At 44.7% G+C, this 12,861-nt stretch overlaps 2 protein-coding genes across 2 annotated transcripts in view; one reads left to right on the top strand and one right to left on the bottom strand.

Moving 5' to 3' along the window:
• Nucleotides 1-2,157: 2,157 nt before the first annotated feature.
• BIRC5 (baculoviral IAP repeat containing 5) lies at nt 2,158-4,007 on the top strand. Its single transcript, XM_086744053.1, has 4 exons — nt 2,158-2,283; nt 2,382-2,491; nt 2,709-2,826; nt 3,098-4,007. Exons 1-4 carry the CDS (start codon nt 2,158-2,160, stop codon nt 3,179-3,181), a joined length of 438 nt encoding a protein of 145 aa, XP_086600179.1. The 3' UTR covers nt 3,182-4,007.
• Nucleotides 4,008-4,141: 134 nt separating this feature from the next.
• Nucleotides 4,142-12,861, bottom strand: part of DZANK1 (double zinc ribbon and ankyrin repeat domains 1) — a 31,397-nt gene continuing 22,677 nt past the window's right edge. The window contains exons 14-21 of the mRNA XM_086744052.1: nt 12,637-12,740; nt 10,294-10,368; nt 9,272-9,368; nt 7,973-8,061; nt 5,829-5,909; nt 5,134-5,261; nt 4,616-4,690; nt 4,142-4,358 (exon numbers count right to left, since the gene is read on the bottom strand). Of these exons, the coding sequence (XP_086600178.1) occupies nt 4,193-4,358; nt 4,616-4,690; nt 5,134-5,261; nt 5,829-5,909; nt 7,973-8,061; nt 9,272-9,368; nt 10,294-10,368; nt 12,637-12,740 (815 nt within the window). The 3' untranslated portion in view covers nt 4,142-4,192. The remainder of the gene's footprint in view (nt 4,359-4,615; nt 4,691-5,133; nt 5,262-5,828; nt 5,910-7,972; nt 8,062-9,271; nt 9,369-10,293; nt 10,369-12,636; nt 12,741-12,861) is intronic.

The raw sequence follows: 12,861 nt of genomic DNA on the forward strand, positions 1-12,861 counted from the left end.
TGGTGAAGCCTGTGTTATCTGTGCATTGTTTTCTCTTGGCAATTCCAGCTGTCTGTAAGAGACAAGTTTCTTTTACTATGCTGGCTATATAGGTGAGCAGAGAGCATGGAGGCACTGTGCGGTGAGCAGGAATTCACCTCCTGCTTTCAGCAAGAGTCTTCTGAGGACAGGAGGTTGAGGCCAGGCACTACGTGAGATCAGGTGTGCGATCTGATAGGGACTGCCAGCCCTGGGGAAAAGTGCCAGGGTTGCTAGGGAGGTTTACCTGCCCTCACTAGGTCAGCAGCAGAATTAAGCAGCCTTTGAAGTAGCTATGAAATAGCTGCTGCAGCTCCATTTCTCTTTTGTGGCTGCACAGGGACCACTTCCAGCCTTCTCTCGAGAGAATGTTTCCTCCCCAAAACGTTGAATAATGAGAAGCCTGAATGGCTCATAGCAGCTTAAGGCCACTACTTGAATGGTCATGCACAGCTGGCTTTCTCTGCACGGCTGAGGCTCCTCCAAGGCATGCAATGAAACAAACTGTGTGCTCTTAGCCTTCTGCTTGCCTCTTTGTGCCTCAGAGACCAGTGCGATGTTACGTTAGCTGTGATTAGACAGCCAGCATGCACACTGCTTAATGACATGATTACTCCACACTTTCCTGAGCTGCACAGTGGCTGTAGCAGTGATTGTGGTTGCCAAACACAGCTCAGTTTAACAGAATGAAGTTTTCCTGGAGAATAAAGGTGGAACCTCACCCTTTCCTAACAGGGCAGCAAAGCCCAAACCTTTCCACGTGCTTGTCTGAGCTTTGATATTTCCCAACCAGGAAGCTGCCCATTGTGGTGAGCTTATCATGCCCGTTGATCTACAGTGTCTGAGCTGGGTAAATACTGGGATCATTCTGCATAGTAGTCAGTAATTTTGTAGAAGTAACACTTTGCAGTTTACTTGAAAGAGAAGTTTCTTTCCCGAGAGTCCTGATGTTGCACACATATGTGCTGAATGCTTTTTTTCAGGTTTTAGATTCAGTCTGAGGGAGGAAGCAAGTCTGCGTGGTCCTCTCATTGCCACCTATGGTGTGAGGCTGTGCTTCTTTGCAGACCTACCTGCTTGTGATGATAAGCTAGCAAATGGTTGAGCTAAGCTGTCTTTATCCCTTGTCTCTGACTACTTTGCTTACATCAGCCTGCTTGAGGAGGTAACCCAGACCACGGGGTTGCTTCCCTCTAGTCCTTGCGGTTTTTTTCTGGAGAAGACTGAGCACACAGTGCCTGCAGCAGCAGACAATGCAGGAAACTGAGCTCCTGCCGCTGTGATGGATGAGTAGCCGTTTCTTCCCTGAAAAACCAGCTGCCTCCTGCCCCTGTGGCAGCGAGCCAGACTGCCAGGTCCCGCTCCCTTCTGCAGGCAGGCGCCGTTAAGTCAGGCAGAGACGAGCGAGTTCCGCTGCTCCTGTTGCCTGCGGCAGGGGAAGGGCAGCTGCCTGTGGCAAGAACAGGCGGCCATTGCCACAGAGCAGTGAGAGCATCTGTGTACAGGGTGCTGCCTCAACAGGACCCTTCCCACTGTGCTTCTCCGCCAACACAGAAACCCATGGCATCTTCCTGTGGGTGTAACTTTTTTTTTTTAAAAAAAAAAAAAAGGTCAAACTTGCAAAACTGTCCTCCTTCACCTTGGATTTACGCTGGAGGCTTTAAAAAAGGCATTTTTTCCCTGCTGGCTCATGCCGTACATCAAGCTCCTTCATGACTACAAGGGTGCTTCTTGCCTGCCCTCACTGTCAGGGCTGTGCCCTGGCTGATGCTGCTTTGGGTGGGGTGGGGTGGTGGGGGGTCTCGGGGGGAGCCCAGGGGTGCCACGGCTGGCAGGTCAGACCCAGCGGGAGGTTTGGGCCGGCGGAGTGCGAGGCCGCGTGGCCCAGAGCTGTGTGAGCCACTGCTGGGCGGAGGGCGGCTGACGCTGCGCCGGCCCCATGCCTTTGCCAGGGTGGGTCCTGCCCTCACCCGTTCACGGTACCGCCCGCCGGGGTCTTCCCCACAGACCGCCTCCCCGGGCCGTGACGGGAGGCCCGAGCCGGGCCTCGGCAGCGGAACTACAGCTCCCGTCGGCCCCCGCGGCCGCCCCGCTCCCGCCCTGCCCCGCGCGGCCAACCGCCGCCGTTTGAACGGAGCCATGGCGGCCGACGCGAAGACGGCGGCGGATTTGCCCGCGGAATGGCAGCTCTACCTTGTCCCTACGCGCGCCGCCACCTTCCGCAACTGGCCCTTCACCGAGGGCTGCGCCTGCACGCCCGAGCGGGTGAGCCCGGCGGGGGAGCGGGGCCCGGGGGAGCCGGGCCGAGCGGGGGCCAGTCGGCTCTGACCGGGCCCTCCCGCCCTCCTTCCCTTTGCCCGCAGATGGCGGCGGCGGGTTTCGTGCACTGCCCCAGCGAGAACGGCCCCGACGTGGCGCAGTGCTTCTTCTGCCTCAAGGAGCTGGAGGGCTGGGAGCCCGACGACGACCCCATGTGAGTAGTGGGGAGGGTTCCCCCCGGCCCCCCGCTCCGCAATCGGGACCGTGGCGCCGCTTCCCATGGCAGCTCCGCTCCAGTGTGGGGGTGGATGAGGCTGGGCAATAGCGGCAGCGGTGGAACCGAGGGGCTTGGCAGGGAAGAATGGCTTCGTGTGTCTTTCTGTGAGCTGCCTTTTTAAAATTATTTATTTATTTATTTCCCCCCTTTTCAGGCAGGAACACAAAAAACACTCTGCACACTGTGCTTTTCTCTCCCTTCGGAAACATCCTTCTAACCTGACACTGCAGGAGTTCCTGAAGCTGGACAAAGAACGAATGAGAAATGCAATTGTATGTACACATCAGCACCATGATGTTTTTCTACACCCTTATAACGCTGGAAGAGTTATTTAGTTTCTAGCCTTCTTTAGGTGTCCTCCTGGTTCCTTAGCGCAGTGTTGCCCAAATGGGTTGTTGCTTCCTGACTTGTGCTGGATCGGATGTGTGTCCTTTCCTGGTTGTCGGCCTTTGCCCTATGGGAGCTGTAGCCCACTTTCCCCTTGAAGCTGAATGATGCTTAATTTAGTGGTAGATGGTAATGTATTATTTTTATTCTTTGTAGAAAAAAGAAATTTCTCAGAAGGCGACCGAGGTTGAAGATGCAGCCAAAAGCGTGCGCCGTGAAATAGCAAAGCTGGACTCCTAGGCTGCTGTAGCTTCTGACTTGCCGGTGACACCTGTCTCATATGCGTGCACTGGCACTGCCACTCTGACTGAATGGCTGTGTTTCCTGAGACTGCTTTCAGGATGGCCGTCTCTGTGAGAAACAGACTGAAGTTCACTCGCCTGAGTCTGTCTGGGAAGTACCTGGCGTTTGATGCACTGCATACATAATCTCTTTCTGCAGGGATTCTCCTATTCTTCCGGTTCATTTAATTAAGGATTACTACTTGTGGTTTTATTTGTTTATTTGTTGTGGGTTTTTTTTTAAGCCCAGCTGTTTCCATTTTGGAGATGCTGGTAGCTCTGGTGCAAAAGCTTGTGTTTCTGGCAGGAGCTGACAGGCACTTCCACTTTTGTACTGAATATACCAATGCTTTTGGATACTTTTGGAAATAAAAAGGGGAAGGAGGTTTAAAACTCCTTTAGGATTGTGGCTAATAATGTCTACTTATACCAAATCTTAGCGTGCCTGGTATCCTTGTAAACTTTTATTTGTAGTTGAGTGCTGCCTCATGTTGATGCATTTATAAATAAAAGTTGAAGGCAAAACAGAAAAGTAATTTTACTCAGTTTTCTGGAGGAAAAGAATCTGACCTTTAACGCAATGAGCTGCACTGAATGCAGTTTTAACTTCAAAATGGAAAACAAGCTAATCAAAAGCAGTGATATTGCTCAAGTGTCAAACTGTCTTAAGCAGTGTTCATCAGGTCTCCTTTGAATGTCCTCGTGCCTTGAAAGGTTTGGTTGGTCCCTCTTCTTGCTCAAATTTGTAAAGCAAAAGAAATCTTGTAGAAGAGAACACAGACAGTGAAGAGTTGTGCTCTAAACGGCTGTGAAGGAATGGGGGAATCTTGTACAAAACAGTTGGTTGTTACAAGGCTGGAGTTGATTGTATTGGGTTTGTGAAGTCTGCAGACAGAACTGGATGTGTGCGCTTAGGTGCTCCCAAACTCAAAGAACCTCCAGCTCCATTTTGGGGAAAAGTTGGTTGCAATCACACACTGACGAGACCAATGCTCCTGGGCTTTCTAACTTTGTCCAATGTTCCTTGTCCAAGCTTACTTGCAAACAATGAAATAACTTCATTATTTCCAGCTGTAACAGCCAAATCATATGCTGATTGTCCTTTTGCATTCTTCTTTTTTATGCTTGCATTGCAGCTGTAAATAAAGAACAGATTGTTTCAAATTACTTAAATTCATTCTAAGTTACTGGAATTAGTGAAGTGACTTGTAGGTAAGTGCTGATGTAGAGTCACTTCAGAATTTCTGGATGCCTCTTCCTGCAGGGACACAACTGTGAGGCAGGAGCGCTGAGCCTCAGCCAAGCTCTAGCCCTCCGGTATTGCCAACTAGGTCTGTGCAGGTAGACTGTGGGTAGCCTGTAGCTGAGCTAGAGGCCCAGCTGCAGTGCTTACCGTAACAGGACTCGGATGCACTCCTCTCCCTCCAATCCAAGCAGAACTGCCTCATGGAGAGCAGTGTTGTTGTGCCTGCGCAGGAGGAATAAGCAATGTACTTATTACCTAAGGAAAGTGTCCCAGTAAATGGTTAGCAAATTAAATTAAGGAAAATTAATAAGATAGAGAATACATGACGAGTCACAGTGATTTTTTTGGGGGGTAGGCTTTAGTGTGGTTTATTGTATTAAGTTGAAGTGGATGAGGGAAGCAATTGAGTAGAAGAGCAGCTTTTCTAACAAATTATGAGAAATCTTCAAAGCTGGCAACTGAGAGAAGGACTGTGAATACTATTATCTTTGCTCATTTGCAGGGGCTTTTTGTTGTTGTTCTAAAAAATTTGGCTTTGAAAGTAGCTCCTCAACTACAGACTTTTGGAGGGGAGGTGGGAGGTTAATCCTATCTGAAAGTGCAGCATAAGTGCTTTTTTGGTAAAACTTCGAAAGACCTGAGGCAGAGAATCAGTGCTCACTTACAGTCCTGACTGCTGGTCGATGTCAGCACCTTTCTGCACAAGAAGGGAGATCGCTTCCACGTGCTTGTTAAGGACAGCAACTGTGAGAGCAGGTCGGCCCTCCTCACTGCTGCAATTTGGGTCAGCTCCCTAGAACAGACAGGGGAGGGATGGTAAACTGTTAAAGCCGTAAAGATCCTTCAGCTGCCGCTTTACTTTAATATTGTGCCAATTTAACGTGCAAATGGTCTTTGTGCTCAAGACAGAAATGTTCAGATTGTGATGTTGATTCTTAATGTTTCTGCTGACAATGTTTGTCCTAGCTCAAAAGCAGAGTAAATGTGTATAACAAGGGCAGTCAAGCTAGATTTCATAGTCAGGATGCACCTACACAACAGAACGGTAGAGGTTATGCTTTCTTTTGCTATACAGAGGACCTGACCTGAAACTATAAGATTCATATATTTTTCTTTCTGTATGGCCTTGACAAACCAGGAGGAGAATGCCTTACACAGCAGCCGAATAGGAATTTGGGGAGAATATATATAAATGTAAAACAGGCTGTTTCTTCTCTAAAGTGCTCTTTCAACTCAAAGACAGTTGTCTTCCAAGGATGTTGCCTCCTAAACATGACGTTGAAGTTGCATACCAGGCTAATATTCATGCAGTAGATGGTCAAAGAGTTGGAAAGGGAAACTTTATCCAGCAATAACTTACTTCACTGAGCAATTGTTCTACCAAGGTAATTCTTCCTTTCCCATTTGGACCCAATTCGTCCAGTAGTTGTCTGGACTCTGGCTGTGGAAACACAGAGAACAGCCAGTAAAATTTCACGTAGTGAAGATACAAGTAGGCGAGCCATATTCTGCCTTTGTGTAGAGGTGGAAAATGCACACAGTGGCATGAATGTAGCTAAGCCTCAGCATTACTAACTCATGACCTTTCTGTAGGAATTTCTGAATTTGAGCAAGTGTTGGATAGCCCAGGCAAATATCTCGATACTGAGGTGTTGACTCAGCAAATGTGCCTGCAAGTGATTAGCTTTATGGCAGTGCCACTCTCCAGGATTGTACAAAGATTTGTTCACCACAGTAAATATAGGCACAAGTTCTTTGCCGTAAAATTAAAGTTCAAAGCTTCCAGAACTTGTGGAAGTATTTTATTTAGAAAATGAGTATGTTTTGCCTCAGAGAAGTTTGATAACTTGAGATAAAACAACCAACCAAACAAAAAATCTTCTCCTTTTATTTCTTCCCACCTTTCCACCTCTCCCCTTTCAAAAGCCCAAACACTTGACCAAGAATTTTTCATCTCTGGACTCTTATCACAAAGCTCTGTATCTTCTTGGCGGTGTTGATCTGCCTGAGGGTAGGGAGGCCCTTCAGAGGGATCTGGATAGGCTGGATCACTGGGCTGAGCTGAATGGCATGAGGTTCAACAAGGCCAAGTGTCGGGTCCTGCACTTTGGCCACAATAACCCCATGCAGCGCTATAGGCTCGGAGCTGAGTGGCTGGAGGACTGTGAAGAGGAAAGGGTCCTGGGGGTGTTGGTTGATGCTCAGCTGAACATGAGCCGACAGTGTGCCCAGGTGGCCAAGAGGGCCAACGGCATCCTGGCCTGCATTAGAAATAGTGTGGCCAGCAGGAGCAGGGAGGTAATCATCCCCCTGTACTCGGCACTGGTGAGGCCGCACCTTGAGTATTGTGTTCAGTTTTGGGCCCCTCACTACAAGAAAGACATTGAAGCCCTGGAACGTGTCCAGAGAAGGGCAACAAAGCTGGTGAGGGGTCTGGAGCACAAGTCTTATGAGGAGCGGCTGAGAGAGTTGGGATTGTTTAGTCTGAAGAAGAGGAGGCTCAGGGGAGACCTCATTGCACTCTATAGCTTCCTGAAGGCAGGTTGTGATGAACAGGGGTTTGGCCTCTTCTTCCAGGCAACAAGCAGGACCCGAGGAAATGGCCACAAGTTGTACCAGAGGAGGTTTAGATTGGACTTGAGGAAAAACTTTTTCTCTCAAAGAGTGGTAAGGCACTGGAACGGCCTGCCCAGGGAGGTGGTGGGAGTCTCCGTCCCTGGCAGTGTTCAAGAGGCGGCTTGATGAGGAGCTACAAGATATGGTTTAGTAGCTGTGGCAGCAATGGTAGTGGGAAGACGGTTGGACTAGATGATCTTATAGGTCCCATCCAACCATGTGATTCTATGATTCTTCCACCCATGGAGTTGGCGAAGTGATCCAACCTGAGGTTAATGCATGTTTCTCTTTTGAAGTTTTCTGGGCTATTACTGATGATACATTTTGTAGGCCATGCTTCCAGGATATTTCTCTAGTGGAAGTAAAGCATTGCTTCTTGCATTAAGCTAGCCCTCAGTTGTGCTGACATCTCAGCTTTATGGGAGAACTGAGTTGACTTAAAAGCTTGTTTCGTAAATCGTCTTTCCCTGTCTAGTTCACCGTCTGACTGTGCGAACAGTAGTTATAGCACAGCAGTCAAACCAGGTAGTAAGGGTCAAGAGAAGATGATAATGCCTTCATTTGATGTTACTTCTGAGAAAAACCTGTAACAAAATCAGTCTGCAACAGTCTTTAGGCTTAAGGTTGTGTCAGGAAAACAGAATGGATGCAAAAAGAAGAGCAACAATCTAATTAAACTCTTAGTAGGAACAAAGTTTGGTTATTTTCAGTTTTGTAACAAATGTCAGCTACCAGTTCTCAGGTTTTATGTTAAGTTGGACGTTTGTCCCCTCTCCTTCTCCCACCCTAGCCAGTATTAAAAGCTTTCTGGTTTTACCCTTGGATGCCCTCCTTCACATTAGTGGTGTTCTACAGGTAGTTGTTCCTGTACAGGCAGAAGATACGTACGGGGAGCTTGTCTTCTTTTTCTGTAAGTGTTCTTGACTTCGTTCTCTTTATTTTGTTTCTTGAATGGAAAAGATTATGAACATCTTTGCCTACCAGAAAGGGAAACAAGTGTTAATTCAAAGCAAAGTTAGTATCCTAACAAGAACTTGACAGAGAGATCTGGAAATAATTTATCCACAAAAATATTTTATTTTGCGTTGAAATGAAAGCAGTATTTATCAGTTTTCTACAAGAGAAAGTGATGAAATATTTGTTGCAGATCAGACTGGTTTTAACAAAAGGTTTACACTCAGGCAGACTTAAAAACTTGCTTTGAAATGAAGATTCAATGAAATGTGGAGTTTGGGGGATTTGAGTCTTTTTTTTAACTAGCTGCAGCTATTCAACAGGCTTGATTCAGATTCATTAATTGTTTTGACCAAAAAAACTTTATAATTTTTCAATGCTGTTTAGCTCCCAAATACTTTAAGAACAAGAGTAGAGGACTATGAGTGGATAAGTACATCCATTATTTTTAAGAGATGTAATCTTCCAATGCGCAAGAGGATTGATAAGAAAATTGCGCAGCACGTGGGGACCTTTTGAGCTGGTGCTCCTGGAGTGCCTGGAATCACAGTCACATTATTGACACTCCAGAAAACCAGCTCCTAGTGCTGTGGCTGCCACTTGCCAAGTCTCAGATTAGAAGCACCTACTGGGCGAAACTTTGACATGAATTGAAGTATGTCAAATTATATTATAAGAATTTCTGAATTCTAACGCTGACTTTACAATTAGTTCATTTAATGAAAACCTAAGTCCAATATGAGATGCCTAAAATGCTGAGCTGATACTCACAGTAATGGGAGATGCAAGTTAAGCATCTCTGAAAACTAGGTCTAGCATTAATGTATTTCGTAATTTATCTTTGCCAAATGTGCCAAAGCTGAAGTCCCTGACACAGCTCCGAAGCAGAGATGATAGGAGCTATAAATGTCAATATTATAAAAGAATATGCAAAGCATCTAAAGCTTTACTACACTAATAAAGACACTGCCATGAGCTGCGGCCGCAGTTTATTTGCCTCTCCAGCTGTTCCCTAGGGATGAAGCATTCCCATTAGCTTTTGACAGAGTCTGTACATTGCTTAAATCTCAACTTGGCCACATTTTGAGACTTAAAGATGAACTTAAGTAGGCAGAGAATGTGCTAATATATTCGTTTGCCTATCTCAGTGTCTAATCTTCCAAGCACTACTTCCGTATTCTTGACTACTATATTTATGGTCTATGATAAAGACAGGGGGGAAAAAAATCTCACCAGAAATAGTCTGACTGCCATCCTGTCCATCTCTGACTTCTGTTACAGTATTGAGGTAATGACTGCTGAACTTCACTGGTTTATTACTATAAATATCCTGTAGAATCATCAAATGCAGGCAGTGAATCAGATTATCATGTAATGCTGTTTGAATCTTAGTAGCACGAAACAGTGGTGTTGCATATGAAGAAATATATAGGCTTTTAATATCAGTCTCAAATTAGCACAAGACAAATTATTATATGTAATTGAACTCTGTTTTGAGGCAAAATAATTAGCATTTTTTTTCTAAATGTTGGGTTTTTTTTAATTTAAAAAAGAAAAAAGTTACACAACCTCACTTAATGAAATGAAACTTCTCATCTGAATGAAAGTGTGTCTACCACTTGGGAGATCTGATTAACTCCTCACTTGTGCAATGATGTGATACACCTTTTCAGGCACTACTCAGCAAAGTAAGATTTTAAAGATTCTACACAAGAGACACAGTCTGAATTTGGGATCTTTGAAATGGTAGATTTTCATATTTGAAAAGCTGGAAATGAATATGTGGATGATTTTTGAAATATGGTAATTCTGGAGGTAAAGATTTCAAGCGTTTGAGTACAGTTAACAGGAGCTCTGGCAAACATTATCCCAAACTCTTGAAAATTACTAAACTTGTTTCTTAAGAGCACAATATGGAGACTGAAGAAAAGGAGGCTCTAAGATCAAGAGCTAAGGGGTACTAGAATGATCAAACAACATCAGCTAATTTGCTAATATTAATAGCAAACTAATGAAATGCAAGATGATAGCAACATAACCATGAAGTCTGGCTTAATTAGATAAAGATACCTGTTCAGCCAGCTCCAACAGAAAAAGAAAAAGATTAGTTTCTCTAAAGTGATGAGTTAACACCCTCTAAACAAAAATACTTTCTTGCTTAGACCTGAATTTAAAATATTTCAGTGTTACACTGACTGGTCTAGCGACAGTTTTAAACGAGCCACCTAACAACGGTCCTCATCCCCTGAACTGACCTTGTTAATAGCAAGAGCGTAATTCAATGTAATAGTGACTTCATTGTCATCCTCATGGATGGCAGCAGAATTAATCTAGAGGGAAAGAGGAATGGTTAGTGTCTCTTACAAAAAGTACATAGAAATAGTTTTAGGAATAAGTCTTACTGATGATATTTATTATGGAGCCAATACACAAAATCACACATGTGGCCTTTGCCTACTTGTGGTGTTGTACCAACACATCTCATCTAACTGAGGAAGGGGCAGGTGGTATTTTGAGTAACTGGAAATGCCCCATCCCTGGAGACATTCAAGGCCAGGTTCGATAGGGATCTGAGCAACCTGATCGAGTTGGAGATGTCCCTGCTCCTTGCAGGGGGGTTGGACTAGTGACCTTTAAAGGTCCCTTCCAACCCAAAATATTCTATGAAATACAGAATGACTGAAATGCCAAATGAATCCAAAAGATGTAATCATGCTACGTTTCATGAAAGTTCAGTCATTCTCCACCCAGATTTTGCGGCTGCATGAAAGACTGTGTTGTCCTTAGGGCTCCCTTCTCCAGGAGAACTGGTTGCTGCTTTACTTGTACCAGTCTGTAGTAAAATGTGGGCAACTGTCTACATCATTTCATCAAGACAGTACTGCTGACAAGAAGACTATTGAAGTTATAAATAAATAAGTGCAGAGGGGATTATGAAGAAGTGGAATGGAGCTGACAAGGTTGTATTGCAGCAGGTTGAGAATTTTGAGGTAAGGTTGATTATATTTCTAACCTGCATGAAAACTGAAAAAGAAGCATTAAACCCAGATAGTTGGCATCTACTTTGAATCACTTCTGTCACTTTTGGGGGCCGTGGTTTCAAGACAATAGGATGACAAAAGGCCAAGAAGCAGCAGGAATAGCCTTCTCTAGGCAATTTAGCATTTTTCAGGCATATTCTTTTGAATCCTGTAGCAAAGGAAACAAGTTGCAGTGGACCTATATCTCAACTTCACCAAGCAGCTATCTTTTACATTTATTATTACATATATATATTACATTATATTACAGCTTCTGAACATATTGGCAGACCCAAGAGGTCTCAGTGGGTATAAAATTCAGATGCAAAGTATCTGATGGAGTGTCCTACCACCCAAAAGTGTAATCTGCCAAATGACAGTTAGGTTTCTGACCTTCAGTATTCGCAAATTTTTCTGTACTTGTTTCTATGTGCTAAAATTGATTTCTTTTTTGACTGGTGTGTTACATCAGACAGGACAGGCTAAGAAATAGTGAGCTTGAACCGTAACAAGGGAGACTTAGGTCAGACACTGGGAAAAAGCTTCCCAGTAGCTATGCCAGTTCAAGGAGTTCCAACCCTACTTCTGCCTGCATCCCACTTCCAGTTGCTCACTGCTAACCTATTTTTGTACTAGCACTGATGGCCTTTTTTTCCCCCTCCGGAGCTATTTTTAGCCTGGGTCAGTCACTGACCCAGTCCACAGGACGTTGCCGCAAGCAGTTGTGCTGGCAGCACCTAGGAAGCAGTGTGAGGGGATGCAACTCCTTAACCCAGCAGGGCTGCCAAAGAAAGCAATACAGTACTGCAGCTGAACAGCAAGGATAATTGAGCACAGAAGTGGACTGCCTGGGGCAATTGTGAAATCTCCATTGTTGGTGAGTTTGAAAAGCTTCAAGACAAACATCTGTCAGGAACAGTTTAGGCAGAGTTGGTCCTCCCTCAGGACAGGGACCAAATGATCTCTCAGTCATACCAGCCCTATCTTTTAGGACACTTCATGAAGAATCTCCAGGTTCTTCCACCTTCTTGCTATCACCCCTTTAATAATTTTAATGCAGTTTGGTGATATCCTGAAGACTACATCTCCAGTATGAAAAGCAATACCCTGTTCCTGTAATACTGGTATAGTTTATGCTAGAAGTATACTCTATAGCCAAAGATAATTGCTGCTATCTGCTGGTATAATCCAGCCCGGAGCAGAGGCAAGCATATAATCTAAATCCCATTTCTAGTAGGATTTATTTAACTAATCAACTACATAGATGTTAGTGATGTCTCCTTTTTCTTGATTGCCTGCTGTGGGATAATATAGAAGCAGCTGAGCAAGTGTTTTCTCACTTTTATCACATCTCTTACAGCTGTGAGGTGAGAGAAGAATAGAAACTGCCATAGGAAAGAAAGCAGGAAAAAAATCTTCAAAAAAAGACTGAGCAAAAAATGGAATAACAAACCAAAAATAATTACACACACAAACGGGTCAAAGTGTAAGGACAAGGGAGACATTTATTTTTCCGCAGCCACAATAATCTTTTCATGAGGCTGCACAGAAAGCCGCTACTCACAAGCTCCTTCCTACCTTTCCCATTCGGGGTTCCCCAATCAGTGCTCTGAATTCAAGGTTGTTCTGAGCATAGCTTCTAAGGTGAGCGCAGACATGGTCCAGCTGTTTTCTCCAGTAACCTGATCAGAGAGAGTTAAGCAGGAGAAAAATCCCTGAAATTGTGATTAACATTTCTTCTAGCCATGTGATGGATTATTTAAAAGTTAGCATATTTTCACTGAGATAAAAAAAAAAACTTGA

This window comes from Chlamydotis macqueenii, chromosome 3 (genome assembly GCF_036417535.1).
Source record: "Chlamydotis macqueenii isolate bChlMac1 chromosome 3, bChlMac1.mat, whole genome shotgun sequence".
Classification (NCBI taxonomy): domain Eukaryota; kingdom Metazoa; phylum Chordata; class Aves; order Otidiformes; family Otididae; genus Chlamydotis; species Chlamydotis macqueenii.